At 49.7% G+C, this 13,135-nt stretch overlaps 1 protein-coding gene across 1 annotated transcript in view; it reads right to left on the bottom strand.

Annotated features, from left to right (window-relative positions):
* Positions 1–414: 414 nt before the first annotated feature.
* The window catches only part of LOC8037764 (leucine-rich repeat-containing protein 4B), a 305,952-nt gene continuing 293,231 nt past the window's right edge, over positions 415–13,135 (bottom strand). The window contains exon 4 of the mRNA XM_042294355.1: positions 415–3,199. Within this exon, the coding sequence (XP_042150289.1) occupies positions 1,633–3,186 (1,554 nt within the window). The 5' untranslated portion in view covers positions 3,187–3,199 and the 3' untranslated portion in view covers positions 415–1,632. The remainder of the gene's footprint in view (positions 3,200–13,135) is intronic.

Genomic DNA, 13,135 nt, shown 5'->3' with positions numbered 1-13,135 from the left:
ACGTGTACAGCTGTTTTAAATATTACAAAAATGAATTGACGATCTGGCGTTCATGAAGCGGAGCTGATGGCGCTGCCGGTCATGTTAACGACCACCCTGACTTGCGGAGTGAATTACGCGATGATGGCGAACACGTTTGCACGCTATACTGTACGTCGGTCTCAACGTTTAGCGGCAAAACGGCTTCACACTTGGTCCAGATGCCACTTGAAGCCAAATACTTCAAAATGCCCCAGTTTTAAATGCTAAGCACGCATAAAAAAGAACGAAGGTAAACATTATTGACAATTAAACCGACATTACTTAAACAGAAATTAGGAGCCGATAGACACAAACAGAATTAGACGAAAAAAAGAAGAACCTGGTCTTTAAACATAGAGGATCGCAGGAGACGCGAAGAATTCCAAACGAGTATTTTCGTTCAAAAATTTATTCATTGCATATCGTTCCGAAGAAAAAGAAACAACAAAAAGTACACTCGTTGGGAGAGTTTTGTTCTCGCAAACTAAAGTTCACACTCGCGTACTTTATTAACAATAGACTCTAAAGTTCCTTTGAGGAAAAAAAAAAACGCGAAAGAAATAGTAGCTGCCTTACAAAGAAAGCGCATTTAAAATAAAACCAACATTTACGAAAAAGAAAAACAAAAAAGACGACAAGTACACACAGGGTAAAAACATGTCAAGGAATGTTCTTGCTAGGTTCTTTTTGCAAGTTTCGTACAAGGTTGGCAAGCGGTTTCTTCCGAAGTGCTAAATTTTGGCAACGATCCCTCCTGTGGACATTTGTACGATGGAAGTGCACAAAAAAAAATTAAAGTGACACCACGGTATAGAACAAAGACAGATGAGAGCCCAGTACGGTGGCGGTATTCTTTTCTCGTGAAAGTCTAAAGCTTTATGGGTAGAAAAGGGGCAATCACCGAGCTACCTCATTTTGCACTCAAGTTCGGCCATCTAAAAATAAAAAAGAGAAAGTGAAAAAGAAATAAAAATAGCAGCCATGAGCAGCCTACTTGTTACTCAAAATTAAAATCTGCCGCGTTCCATTCTACTTTATTTTATTCCATAAAAAAAAAGTAGACACATTACTGTACTTGTCGCCCCAACTTTTCGGCGAGTATAAAAAGAGAGATAACTAAAAACGAACTAACACAGTCATAGGCTAAAAAAAGCGAAAAACGTCAACTTAAACAAAAACAAGAAAACCGAGAAGACAGTTAGAAAGAAGGTGGGGAATGCCCAGGATCGTTGAGCAACAAAGCTCCGCTGACTCGAACATGTGGAATAAATTAAGGGCACACTCGCTAATGCAACACTCGAATTACTGAGCGTCTTAAGAAAACCGCGCCGTCTCATTTCGCAAACTGCGCTCGCCGGGGACCTGCCGAGGGGAACCGTTGCGGACGACGACGAAGCGCAACGGGAAACCGCCGCTCGCCGTGCCGTGTGCTCGACTAGCGCTTTTCTCGGGGGAACACAGAAAAAAATGCCTCTTGAAGGGAACTTGAGGACTCGCCGCCTGCCTCAAGAGGACGCCTCAAAGGTCCGCGCGTGTGCGTATGTACAAAGTGGGAATATTACAAAGCCGCGATTGGAACTCTACAGGTCCGACGGCGGTGTGCCGCTGCTATCACAGTTCCGTCACTGGAATCATCTTGATGGGCGACGTGGCCGCCTGGCAGATGGTGGCGTCCTCGTCGCCGCTCGTCTTGTGGTACTGGGGCTCCTTGGCGCCGCTGCCCCACTTACTCTTCAGCAGGCCCGCCACTCGTTCGCGGAAGCGGAACCCCAGCAGCACGATGAGGGCGAAGGAGACGGCCCCGGCCGCCACCACGCCGATGATGATGTGCCTGCGGACGTCCGCGTCGTAGCAGCCCAAGTCCCCCTCGCTCAAGTCGCGCACCAGCTTGTCCTTGAGCGCCGACGGACCGCCGCCGCAGCGAATCTGCCACGTGTCGGCCGTCAGCGGAGCGCTGGTGGCGTTGCGGGACGCGCATAACTGCCACAGCCACAGGGCGCTGCAGTTGCACACCAGGGGGTTGTCCCGCAGGTCCATCTCCTGGAGTTCGTCCCAGTCGAGTAAGGACGCGTCGAAGGACCCGAAGGCGTTGCCCCGGAGGCTGACGCGCCTCAGCCTGGCAAGGCCGTCGAAAGCGCCCGGCTCGATGCGGTTCAGGTTCACGTTGTGCGTCAACACGACCGTTTCCAGGTCCGCGTTTTCGGCGAAAGCACCTCTAGCTACGAGGCGCAGCGAAGGCGATCCGCTGACGTCCACGGCACGAAGCAGCTTGAGGTACTCGAATGCCTGCGGTCGCAGACTTGGGAACTTGTTTTGGCCCAGCTGGAGTTCTTCGAGGCGCCGAATGTGCTGGAATGTTCCGGTGGGTACCTCTTCGAGCTCGTTGTCGTGGAGCTTGAGCTTGCGCAGCCCAGACAGCTGTTTGAAGGCACCGGCCTGAACGGTCTTCACGCCGCAGCCGTCCAGTGAAAGCTCTTCCAGTTGACGCAGCATGGCGAACGCCTCTTCCGGAATGTTGGAGAACATGTTGAGGCCCAGGTCAAGGCTCAGCAGCTTCGAGAGTGGGACCAGGGCTTGACTCGGTATGGTCACAAACTTGTTGTCCCTCAGCACCAGAGTCTTAAGGTTGGTAAGTCCCACGAAGGCGCTATCCGCCAGCCTCACCAGGCGGTTCTGTGAGAGGTCCAGCTTCTCGAGCTTGCGAAGCGGGGCAAACATACCGGAGGGCAGGTCGTCGATGAAGTTCTCGCTGAGCAGTAGCGTATGCAGCTCATCGAGACCGACAAAAGTGCCATTGTCCAGCTGGTCCACCATGTTGCGGTGAAGCAGCAGCACGTTGAGGTGCTTCTGAGCGTGGAAGATTCCCTTTTCGAGAGACACGAGCTGGTTGTGAGAAACGTCCAGATAGCGAAGGTTGCCGTACACACCGAACGAGGACATGGCACTCCTGATGTGGTTGTTGCTCAGGGTCAGCTCGCGTAGGTTTGGGTTGAGCGTTATGGGAACAACCTCCAGGTAGGCCGCGTCGCACACGACGCGAAGGTTCTCATCGTCGCAGACACAGCGCACGGGGCAGATGGCCAGGGCGCCTTGGAAGCCCCACACCATGCACCAGACCAGCAGCAACGGCAGCCACAGCGCCGACTCCTGAGGCCAGTAAGGCATTGCGGCCTCACGTCTGCGAGAAAAAAAAAAAAAAAGAGAGAAAGAATCAGCCAAGAATACCGGCGATACACTGAAAGGTCGGATACACATATAAGCCATCATTGCACTAGTTCAATTAGCACAGCCCGGCATACTGTGTTGAAAAATGAAAACAAAAATGTATACAATACTTTCGAACATCGCAATTCAGTGTAAAGTTGGAAAAACCGCATTCGCTCTTTCTCGAGCGAGCTCAAATGCGGTGCCGCCAGCGTGCAGATAGCCCCCAAACCACTTCCGGTTCTGAACTAGACGGCGGGTTTCCAATCATTTGTGAAATTAAATATACCCGCTATCTTATGGAAATGGCCTCTTATAGCACTCTCAGACTTAATTCACTTATGATAAACGAATAATGTGCAAACATTTCGGAAATATACGAAACCGGCACACTGCGTTTGTTGCCAAACAAAAAAAAGGTCGAATAGATCCGCACACTGCACAAGAACTAGCGTAGCAAAGAATCACTGAGCCGCACATCCGGAGATAAAAATTAAAAACAAAATATATAAAAGACGGAGGTAAACGAGTCATTGGCTCAGTCGGGGCAAATGATGGTCTGATCATCCTCGCTCCCGGCGCGCGCCGTTAACCGGTTCGTGAGAAGACCCAGATGTCCGCCAAGCGTCCACTGCGTCTTTCAACCCGCCCGACCATCCAACCGTAATGGCGATCCATTGTCATCGCCGCCAACCGGCTTGCTTCGTCTCCCGGCCGCGGGAGACGGATTAGAGTCGGCCATTGGTCTTCATTAGCCCTTTCTGTTGTGCTAACCCCTCGCATTCCTTTATCTAGACACAAAAGAAGGCGACCGACTTGCACCGCGTTGTCATCGCCTCATCCATTTATTTGAAGGGTCATCAATCGACGTCCCCTGACAGTTGCCGACCGACCGAGACATCATCCTCAAGCTCCGAACGTGGAGTCGATTTAGCTGCTGCGATATCAGACTGCGGCATTACATACGACCGCTGAAGCCCGCCTCTGCTCAGCGGATGGATCTAGTATACCAAAGGGCCATACCGACTCCGACATTTTACGCAATAACTAGCATGTCAGGTGAAAAACGAAAGGAAGAAGAAGGGCAGGTACAAAATAGTCGATAAGCGCCCGCTTATGACAAATAGTGGTATCGGCCTATTTTACGCGCAGTACCCAACTGAATGGGATCGGTTGCGTACCCAACCGATCCCATTCAGTTAAATTAAAACAATGCCCCTTATCGATCAGATAAAAAACGCAGTTTCTTAATGGCCGTAAAATAAGGACATTACTGCGACTGATGTGGAACAATTATTCATCACACACACGATGCGCCCAAAAAACAAGTCAGTCATATTTGTCGCGTAGGCGTTCCCCATCGGAAAGCGTGCCCGCCGTAAGATAGCGTTCGGCGTATCCACCCTGGAAGAGCTTTATCTCAGGGCAGGGCATGTTCATAAAGGAAGTCTAAATGACGATGATCACACGGTCTCTGACGTAGGCCTATGCCTTTAGCGGCCACATATCGTATCTTCTTGGCAACATAAGAGAGCTTCAGGGAACCGTTTTTGCACGTCCAATACGGTACGGTGCGCCCTCCGGTCCGAACTGCGCATGCGCTATCGCAGAAGACTCGCAGAGCAAGACAGTGCTAATGCATCATACAAAAGAGAGTCTGCCGACACAGCCTAAGGAAAATTTCTTCGTCTTAGGACGATCCCGTCACATTAGTGATGCAAAAAGCTGCCTCCACACAATATCGAAACACACGCATACGTATACGCGTGAGGCAAACATGCCTGGAAGATGCGTGATGCGTTTCACGCGGATAATCTCATCATCGTGTCTCCAACGAACACCGAGTCTTTTGCACGATGTATGTCGAGTGGGACTGTGGCTTAATGCGATTTCGTACGAGATTGTTTTACGCATCTTGGGACGTCCGTCGAACTCCCCGATCTGCGTCTGCCTCGGCGCGTGGCAGTTTCTGTGCCAACTGTTCCTCCGTCGAATTGGTGTATGTTATGCACCAATTCAGGTTTTCCCGCTAAACGTAGCCATGGTGCCGCAACCGAGGGACGCACACTATGTCACGTTTAGGTGACCCTGGAAATGCTATCACTTTTAAGACATCTCGGCGCCCATGGGTACACCGAATTTATCCCTTTGATGGCCAGCGTCACCCCGAGAGCAACCACTCAAGCATGATTTATCTTATCCCACTATAGACCTTTGCAGAAATCACCTCCTGCGCGCTGCCATCTTTGTCTGCTGGGCTGTGAAACGCCTTCTAAGCATGCGTTGTTGATCTGCTGTGCGGTATATCGGACGCTGTGCGTGCGTCCACAGCTCAGTGACTCTGCATTTTTTGCCCGCTCGCCTCGTTCGAGACTGCCGCTGGAAAGGTCTATATTGCGCCTCGATACATTTAGCATCCTGAGTCGAAAGGCGAGGACACCTGAGCATAGTAGTGTATGATCGAAATGCATCTAACACTAATAATAATAATAATAATAATAATAATAATAATAGCTTTATTTGCCATATAGGTATAGTGGAAGCAGAAAAAAAGCTGTGGCGTATAGCGCATCTCCCTCCCTCCCTCCCTCCCTCCCTCCCTCCCTCCCTCCCTCCCTCCCCCTCCCCCTCCCCCCCCCCCCCCGATATTTGTTTTCTTTGTTACCGCAAAAATAAATTATGTATCGCTGAACGTTTGCTGTGGAACTACGCAATGCAAGCCTAATGCTTTTATATTGCGTCACTGCCACAGCGCAGACTTCATTTTTAGGTTCAAACGGATGCTCCGCCTCATCACTCACTGAGCTGATTTCCTAGATCGTAATGACTGGCACTTTGAGTGGTTTGCAGGTAAGTAGACGCGCAGGTATTTCTTAGAGTGCGGCTCGGGAGCGGGGCGCAGAAACGACACGTCAGGATGCACAGAGAACGTACCGCGTGCCCCTCGATGATGATAAAGGCCAGAGTAGGTAGAGAGGCGTGCTAAGCTTCGTGGCTTTCTCGGTATTTTTTTTTTTCTTCTTCTCTCGGTGTATCGATGTCATTCTTTTAAGGAAGGCAGAAATTATGCCGCACACAACAGCATTCTTTTTTTTTTTAAATATGAAGTTTTGTCGTCACAAACTGTAGTCACTGACAGCTGAAGAAACGCAAGGTGCGCTAATTGTGTTCACACACCTTGTTCTTCGTGATTGGTTCTTGGGCGTTCTTGTAGGCCGATACCGCAGTCTGATTGGCTGAGGAGTGATAATGAGATACACCGAACTCGCCAACGCGCCCTGCCTTTTTAAAGGGTACTCCGGAGTCTTGTTCGTAGTCCCAGATTTTGGCTGAAAAATCGCTAAACATCGCTGAAACAGAAACATCGCTGCAATAGTACCCTAAAATATTAGGCCAAAATGTTTTTTTTTTTTTTTGCGAAGTTACTACAATGTTGGTCCTCAACGTGTTTTTTTTTTCAAAGTGAACGTCTCTACAGGCAAAAATGAAGAATTCGGCAGACACTAAAGACTGCTTACGTGTAGGAATGCGAAAGCATTCCTACACGCAGTGCATTCCTACAAGCAGCGCCCCACGTCTTCCTTTCGCAGACGGCGCTCTGGCGGTGACACCACGTTTCCACACTGCGCAGGCGGGGCGAACCCTGCCGGCTTTACGACGGCTTTCGTGACGAAGCATCGCGTTGCTGTGCTTTTCTTTGTGTTTTATTTCTGTAGCGCGTCCGCTTTGACCTTGAGCGCACCCGTGGGCTCCCTCGACGAGGCATCTGCGTTGCTGTGCTATTTCTTTCTGTTTTATGGGGAATAAAAATTTAGGTGTCTTTTTTGTGCAACAGACGGTTACAGAAAACGCCGGTTTCGTTCCATGGGACCCCCAGTTAAGGCTTCCGCATTAAAAAAAGTGATGTCAGCTGAGAAGGCAGAGGTTCACTCATTGGACAACTAGACTTCGTTTCCAAGTGATTACAAGTGGCTCGAAACGAACGCTTTAGAAGCTCGCTCGAGCACCCGCGCAACAGTACGAAACGAATGCTCGGCACGGTCCGTTTTTAGTCTGTCTGCTCAACGTGCAAAGCGTGCCTTCCCCCGATACCACGGCACTGAAAAGCGCGGGTATGTTTGAATGGAGGTTTGTGCATCGTTTTCCCTTGCCTATTTCTTATTAACTATTCTGATGTTCGAGATACTAAATAGCATGCAGGAAAGGGTAAATACCGGTGGTTCCGAAATTATATACTTAGTTGGGGTAGCTAAAACAAAATCGCCGGAGTACAACACCCTTTTAAGCCGTCAGCGACTATGGGTGTAAAAGAGAGAAGAGTAAAAGTACAGGCAGGCTGGTGAATTGCAGACATACCTAAACCTAAATCCGGTGTCTCCGGTTTAGTTATGCATGTAAAATCAAGTGTTTGAGTGGACCGTAATAGAAAGAGAAGCGACGGAACAGAAAAGTGACAAAAAGTAAAGTGACAAAACCAAAAGGAGAAGGGGCGAAATTCTTAAGATCTAGGGTTTACGTATATTATACTCGCAGTGACATGCAGGGAAAAAGTAAGATTCGCTCGAAGTTTGCACGCGGCGGACGGTAGTTATGACAAGGCTCGGTTATCGGGCAAAGAAAAAACGATGCTTTTTGGCGTTTGAAACGTGCACGTTTTGGTAAGACAATATATACTAAGTAATCTTAAATGCAACATCTTAATTCACTACATACAAGGAAAGATTAGTAATGCTTTGCAAGGAGTCGAACTTTTTCTTCTTTTTCTTTTTTAACACAGTTCTCGAGGTGATTACGAGGATGTATATCAAGAACTAATCACCTCCGCCTGGAATGTACAGTCACACAATAACAAAAACAAAACAAAAGAAAAATTGCGCGAACTTGTTCACATTGTTGAAATCAGGACGCCCATTCTTCTAAGGCTGAAGTGGAACTTCGTTAAAAAAAAATGAGAAAAATAAAAAGAACGAAACTTCGCAGGCCCGCAACCAAGGCACGCGAATGACGCATGTGCCAGTAAACGGCAATGCCCTCGATTGCGTGGCTCAGGCCGGGTGGAGAGCACTAATCTTGGCAAGAAATGCACTCGAGATGGGGGAGGGGGACGCTTTTGTGCCCCGCATACGTCATCAAAAGCTCAAGTGCCGCCTCCCAAAGTGAGTTGGTAATGACGTCTGAGCGGGCCCGCGCTGCGTCAGCAGCCCCAGAGTGGGGAATGCGGGAGTCCTCCTTAAAGTTGGGGAACTGGGGCTCTTTCCCGGTTCCCCCTTTATTGCTTTCGCATCTGCTGGAATTCCTGAGCGGCGTGTGGGAGGCCCTTCTCCTCGCGAGGCCACGCGACGTCCACGACTCCGACAGAAAGGCCGCAAGGCGGGCACGGACAGCCTCATATTCGAGGTCGGCAGTATCTCGCTGAGAGAAATGAACGTGCAGTGTTAAAGGTCGTCCACGCTCCCATTGGGAGGACCGAGTTTGTTGCGTGTCCGGCAGACTACCGACGGGAAGGAGCACCGACTCTAGTGCGGGAAGAACTATATATTGATTAGGTCATGATATCGCCCTTGCGAATGATTGTCTGGCAATCAGGCACGAGTTGAAATAAAAAAAAAAAAGCAAGTTCGTTGCGTCAAACCAGATTGTCTGATCGGGCTCAAAAAGCTTGGAAAATGTTGCGAAGTACGTAGCTCAAAATATAGACAATGTAAGTTAAGAAACAATAAGAAACATGCATAAAAGCGGGACTGCTGCTGAACGATCCTTGCTTGGGAAACTCAGGACGTTTGCTTATGAGCGGAGCACGAGCCAAGGCAAGAAAAGCGAGGACAGGAGTTACTTCTGACCTAGGAGCCGACACGAAGCTCCAGTCATCGACCGGCGAGAACAACTCCCGGCGTAGCTCGCATGAGAACAAAAACTCCAGAGCAGACATTGACGTCCCGGCTTTACACGAATGCATCCTCTCCTTTCCCGTTCAGGTTACCTGTGCACGGTGCACGAACCCGAAACTGTCGCAACGCGCTTTCATTATGTCATTCTCCGAATTGCCCGCACCCTCTCTCCCCCCCCTCCCCCCTCTTCCACCTTTCCCATACACAAGACAGGACCCACCGTTCACAAAACTTCCCGAATAACCGCGAACCTCCGACGGCGCAAGGCGGTCGTCCCAGAGACCCAAAAAATACCCCAGAACGTGAGCGTGCTTCACGAACCAGAGGCCGTGAGGCGCCCAAAATGAGTTCCTACCGATCGAATGGGCCTGGATCACACCTTACGACCTCGACGTGGGACGTGCTAACGGTCTCCGTCGCCTGACATAACGGCGTTCCCTCGGAAAAAGAATAAGATGAAATAAAATAAACCAAAAACGTGGCTTCTATCTACGACGGACAAGAGGCCCACTGCGCGCACGGTCGGACGGCGGTCTCGCAGTCACTTCCGCCGCTGGAATTAGGTGCGCTCCGAGGCAGGGATTACATTTTTCTTGTTCTCGTTTTAAGCGCCTCGGGCGCGCTTTAATTGCGGCGCGGGCGGGCGGGGAACGGCAGTCGGTAATGCCGGCCCCAATCATGAGCAGCAATTAATGCGCGCCCAGAGACGCCCGGCCCGTAAGCGGCCGGACGCCGCCGTTCGGAAGGGCCGAGCAGCAATCACGGCGTCAGCAACGTTAACGCTGACGAAGGGGCACGCCGCGCCGGCAGTCGGTCTCCCAGCGCCCCGCTGCGTTTCGGACAACGAAGGCGGAAGAGGCAGCAGGTGCACGCCTGATGCTATTTTACAGCGAAGCCGTTAATGGCTAGGCTACTGTGGATTTTTTCGTGTGCGTCAACAAAAATTCAGGTCCCGAATTTGATGCAAAATCCCTTCATTCAATGCAAACGCTTATACGTCTTAAGACTTGGATATGCATTTTCAGTAGATTAGTTATCATTAGGCACCATTTTCAAGATCAGTAGACTGTCAGGTAGATATTAAAGGTTTCTCAAGATTTGTCGCTGTGCGACCCGCGTCGGCCATGTCTACACCCGCACCGCCCTCTCTTTGTCGTCGTCTAGTTTCCTTTCCTTTCGCTCTTCCTAGGTGGCGGTCCCGTCGCGAGTGTCTATTTTCCGCCGGATGGAGGTCCCGCCGGGCGTTTCTAGTTTCCTCGGTCTCCTTGGGGTGGCGATAGTCGTCCATGCGAATGTATGTAAAGAACCAGACAGACAAGTTGCCGTTCTTCATTCCCAATTCCACTTCTCTCGCCGTAATGGGGAGGATGCTGAAATCATCGTTGACGATTTCAACATTCCCATCTCGAGGTCGGACAAGAACTGGTTTACGCAATTAGTGTCGGAGTGCTTTGGTTACGTGTGCCACACAAATTGCGCAATCCCCACCACTCACCACCGGTCGTGCATAGATTTGACTCTGGCTGAGAACGCGTCCAAGGATGTACCCGAGCCGATCAGTGTGTACCGTAGCGACCACAAGGCCATCGTCACCACCATTACGACCAAATGATCCACCTATCAAAACAAATAATGACCCACCGATCAAGACAGATAATGTGTTCGTACCTCTGTTCAAAGTTCTGTGTCACGTCTGTGTCGTGTGCTAAACAGTTTCGCCTGGTCATCCACCTTCACCGAGTGGAATGGCTCATGATATTTTCAAACGCTTTCATCGGGCAGTAAAGGTATACTATACACCGAGGCACTATTTACAAACAAGCCGGCGTTTGCCCACACCGGGCGTGAGTAGCGCACGTGCGCAGAAACCAGATTCGCGTGCGGCAAGGCAACTGCGCAAGCGCAGTGCCGACAGCAGCGCCACCGCAGATGCCTGACGTCAGAGAGCCTAAAAAAGACGGTGCAACGATTTTTGGGGACAATTAACTGCGGGAATTATTCAGTGCCACCTTTGGAACGAAGCAAATAAAAGCGTGTTTTCCTGCAGACGCCAGTACTTATTAAAAAAACAAAATTGAAGGTTAAAGTGTTTCACAATTTTCACGTCTTCTTTCGAGTGACGCACGCTGGAGAACCACCTGGTTTCCAGTTGAGGTCTCTCTTCAGATCCCCCAGCCGCTTCCTCCATGATATTCAAATTTGCAAGGATTAGCATCCCCGAATGTCGCGGCGACCGATCGACACGAAAGACGGTTCGCCACACGGCTGACGGCGAGTATGCGGCGGAGGGAAACAGGTTATGTTGACATCCGCGTGTCCCCCAGAAGGCGTTTCACCGTAGTTCCCGTAACCGCCACACGCGGCTGCGGATCGGCCCATAAATCGTTTTTCGTTTCTTTAGCGATTACGCGGCACAGAATAGCAGCGATTTGGTGCAACATAGCGCGTTTTTGCCGCTTGTGGCTAATACACAATATAAAAGATGCAAACTCCAAACTCTTTTAACACTAAAATCATTGCACTACCCCTGTAGCCATTATCAAGTGCGTTGGAACGGCTTGCGACTGCTCAGGCGGGAGATCCCACCGCCGCCATTATTAATTGAGTAGCCCTAGTGTCTGGAACACGCGTATATTTTGTCGTTCTTATAACCATCACTCACTTTCCGTTGCCTCGAAATAATTTTTACGTTACAAGCGATCATTTCTAGTAGATAGTGCGCAGATAGATTTTGATTTCCATTGAGCCGTAGTACCCCCCCCCCCCCCCCCCCATACTGCTCTTACCATCCTACAAAAGACAGTCTGCAAACACGAGTCACCGCAAGATCCGTGGTTCGAATGCCGCGTGCCAAGCTTTCTCCTCGAACTCATTGCCATGCGACATTTTAAGCACGGATCTCGCGGTGACCCGCGTTCGAACCTGTTTGCAGACTGTCGTTTGTATGAAGTATAAGCAGGGTGCCCCGCGCTTTACGCATTCATTCTCAGAACAAACCGCCCATATAGACGCTTTACAGCAGCTGTACATGGACGCCGCCATAACTGACCTTCAGTTTTTGTTTCATCTTATTCCGTTTACTTCACTTCATGATTACCATAGCAGGCCAGGTTATTGCCATTTTAAGTGTTACTGTGTCCTTTTCTAAAGAATCGGCCTTTGTAGAGGATCGTCAACTACCGTTTCAGTTGCTCGGCATCTCGGTAAGACAAGAGAAGGTCAGCAATGGCGGCTGTAATTTGGTGCGTGTGTAAAGCGTCTATAACTAGTACCTTTCTTTGCAACGTATCAAACTACTAATCAATCAATGAGATACCTCTTCACCATTTTCCAGTAACGAGATACTTAAAATCGCGTCCTGTGAAAAGCTTCCAACGTTTACGCGCAGGATGGAGCGCTTCGTACGGTTAAAGGTCCTCACAGCCAACCAAAAATGCAGACAAAAAGAAAAAAAAAAAAGATACACACTTAAATAATGAAAAGGAAGGAATCAAGAGAGCGAGTAAACGGACCGCTCTCCCTTTCTCAACCAAACGAGAACATTAAAACCCCCGTTGTTAGCTCGTTAGGTCGAGAACCTCATTAAACAGCCCCACGAGTCTCCCCCGCTCTGAAGGTAGCAGCAAGTTTAAAAGGTAGGGTACAACGGTCCCGGACTTACCCCAACTCCCTGCCCGCTTCCCCCCCCCCCCCCCCCCCCCGCTCCCTCTTTTCCCAATTTCTGAGAGAGAAAGAACTGCCCTGGTGTTTTCCCAATTTCGTGTCTCCCTCTCTCCCGCTTGCTCTCACTTTTACGAGAAAACATCCCGAAAGATATAGAAGAAAAAAAAACTTTAAAAAATAAGAGAGAAAAAAAAAAAAAGAGAAGGGGCACGGAAGCAAGCGGGGGAAAGCAACGACCTGCTCTGAAATTAATTGATTCCAAGCGTCGCTAGATTCCTTAATTAATTAAAGAAACGCCGGATCGACTTTCTAGTACCCAAGAAATACGGCGCGTGTGACGCGTGGCGGGCCAGGGGACG

Source organism: Ixodes scapularis, unplaced genomic scaffold, assembly GCF_016920785.2.
Source record: "Ixodes scapularis isolate PalLabHiFi unplaced genomic scaffold, ASM1692078v2 PGA_scaffold5__190_contigs__length_132052651, whole genome shotgun sequence".
NCBI lineage: Eukaryota > Metazoa > Arthropoda > Arachnida > Ixodida > Ixodidae > Ixodes > Ixodes scapularis.
Note: the sequence above shows the minus strand (reverse complement) of the source record. Positions and strands in the feature narration are given on the sequence as shown.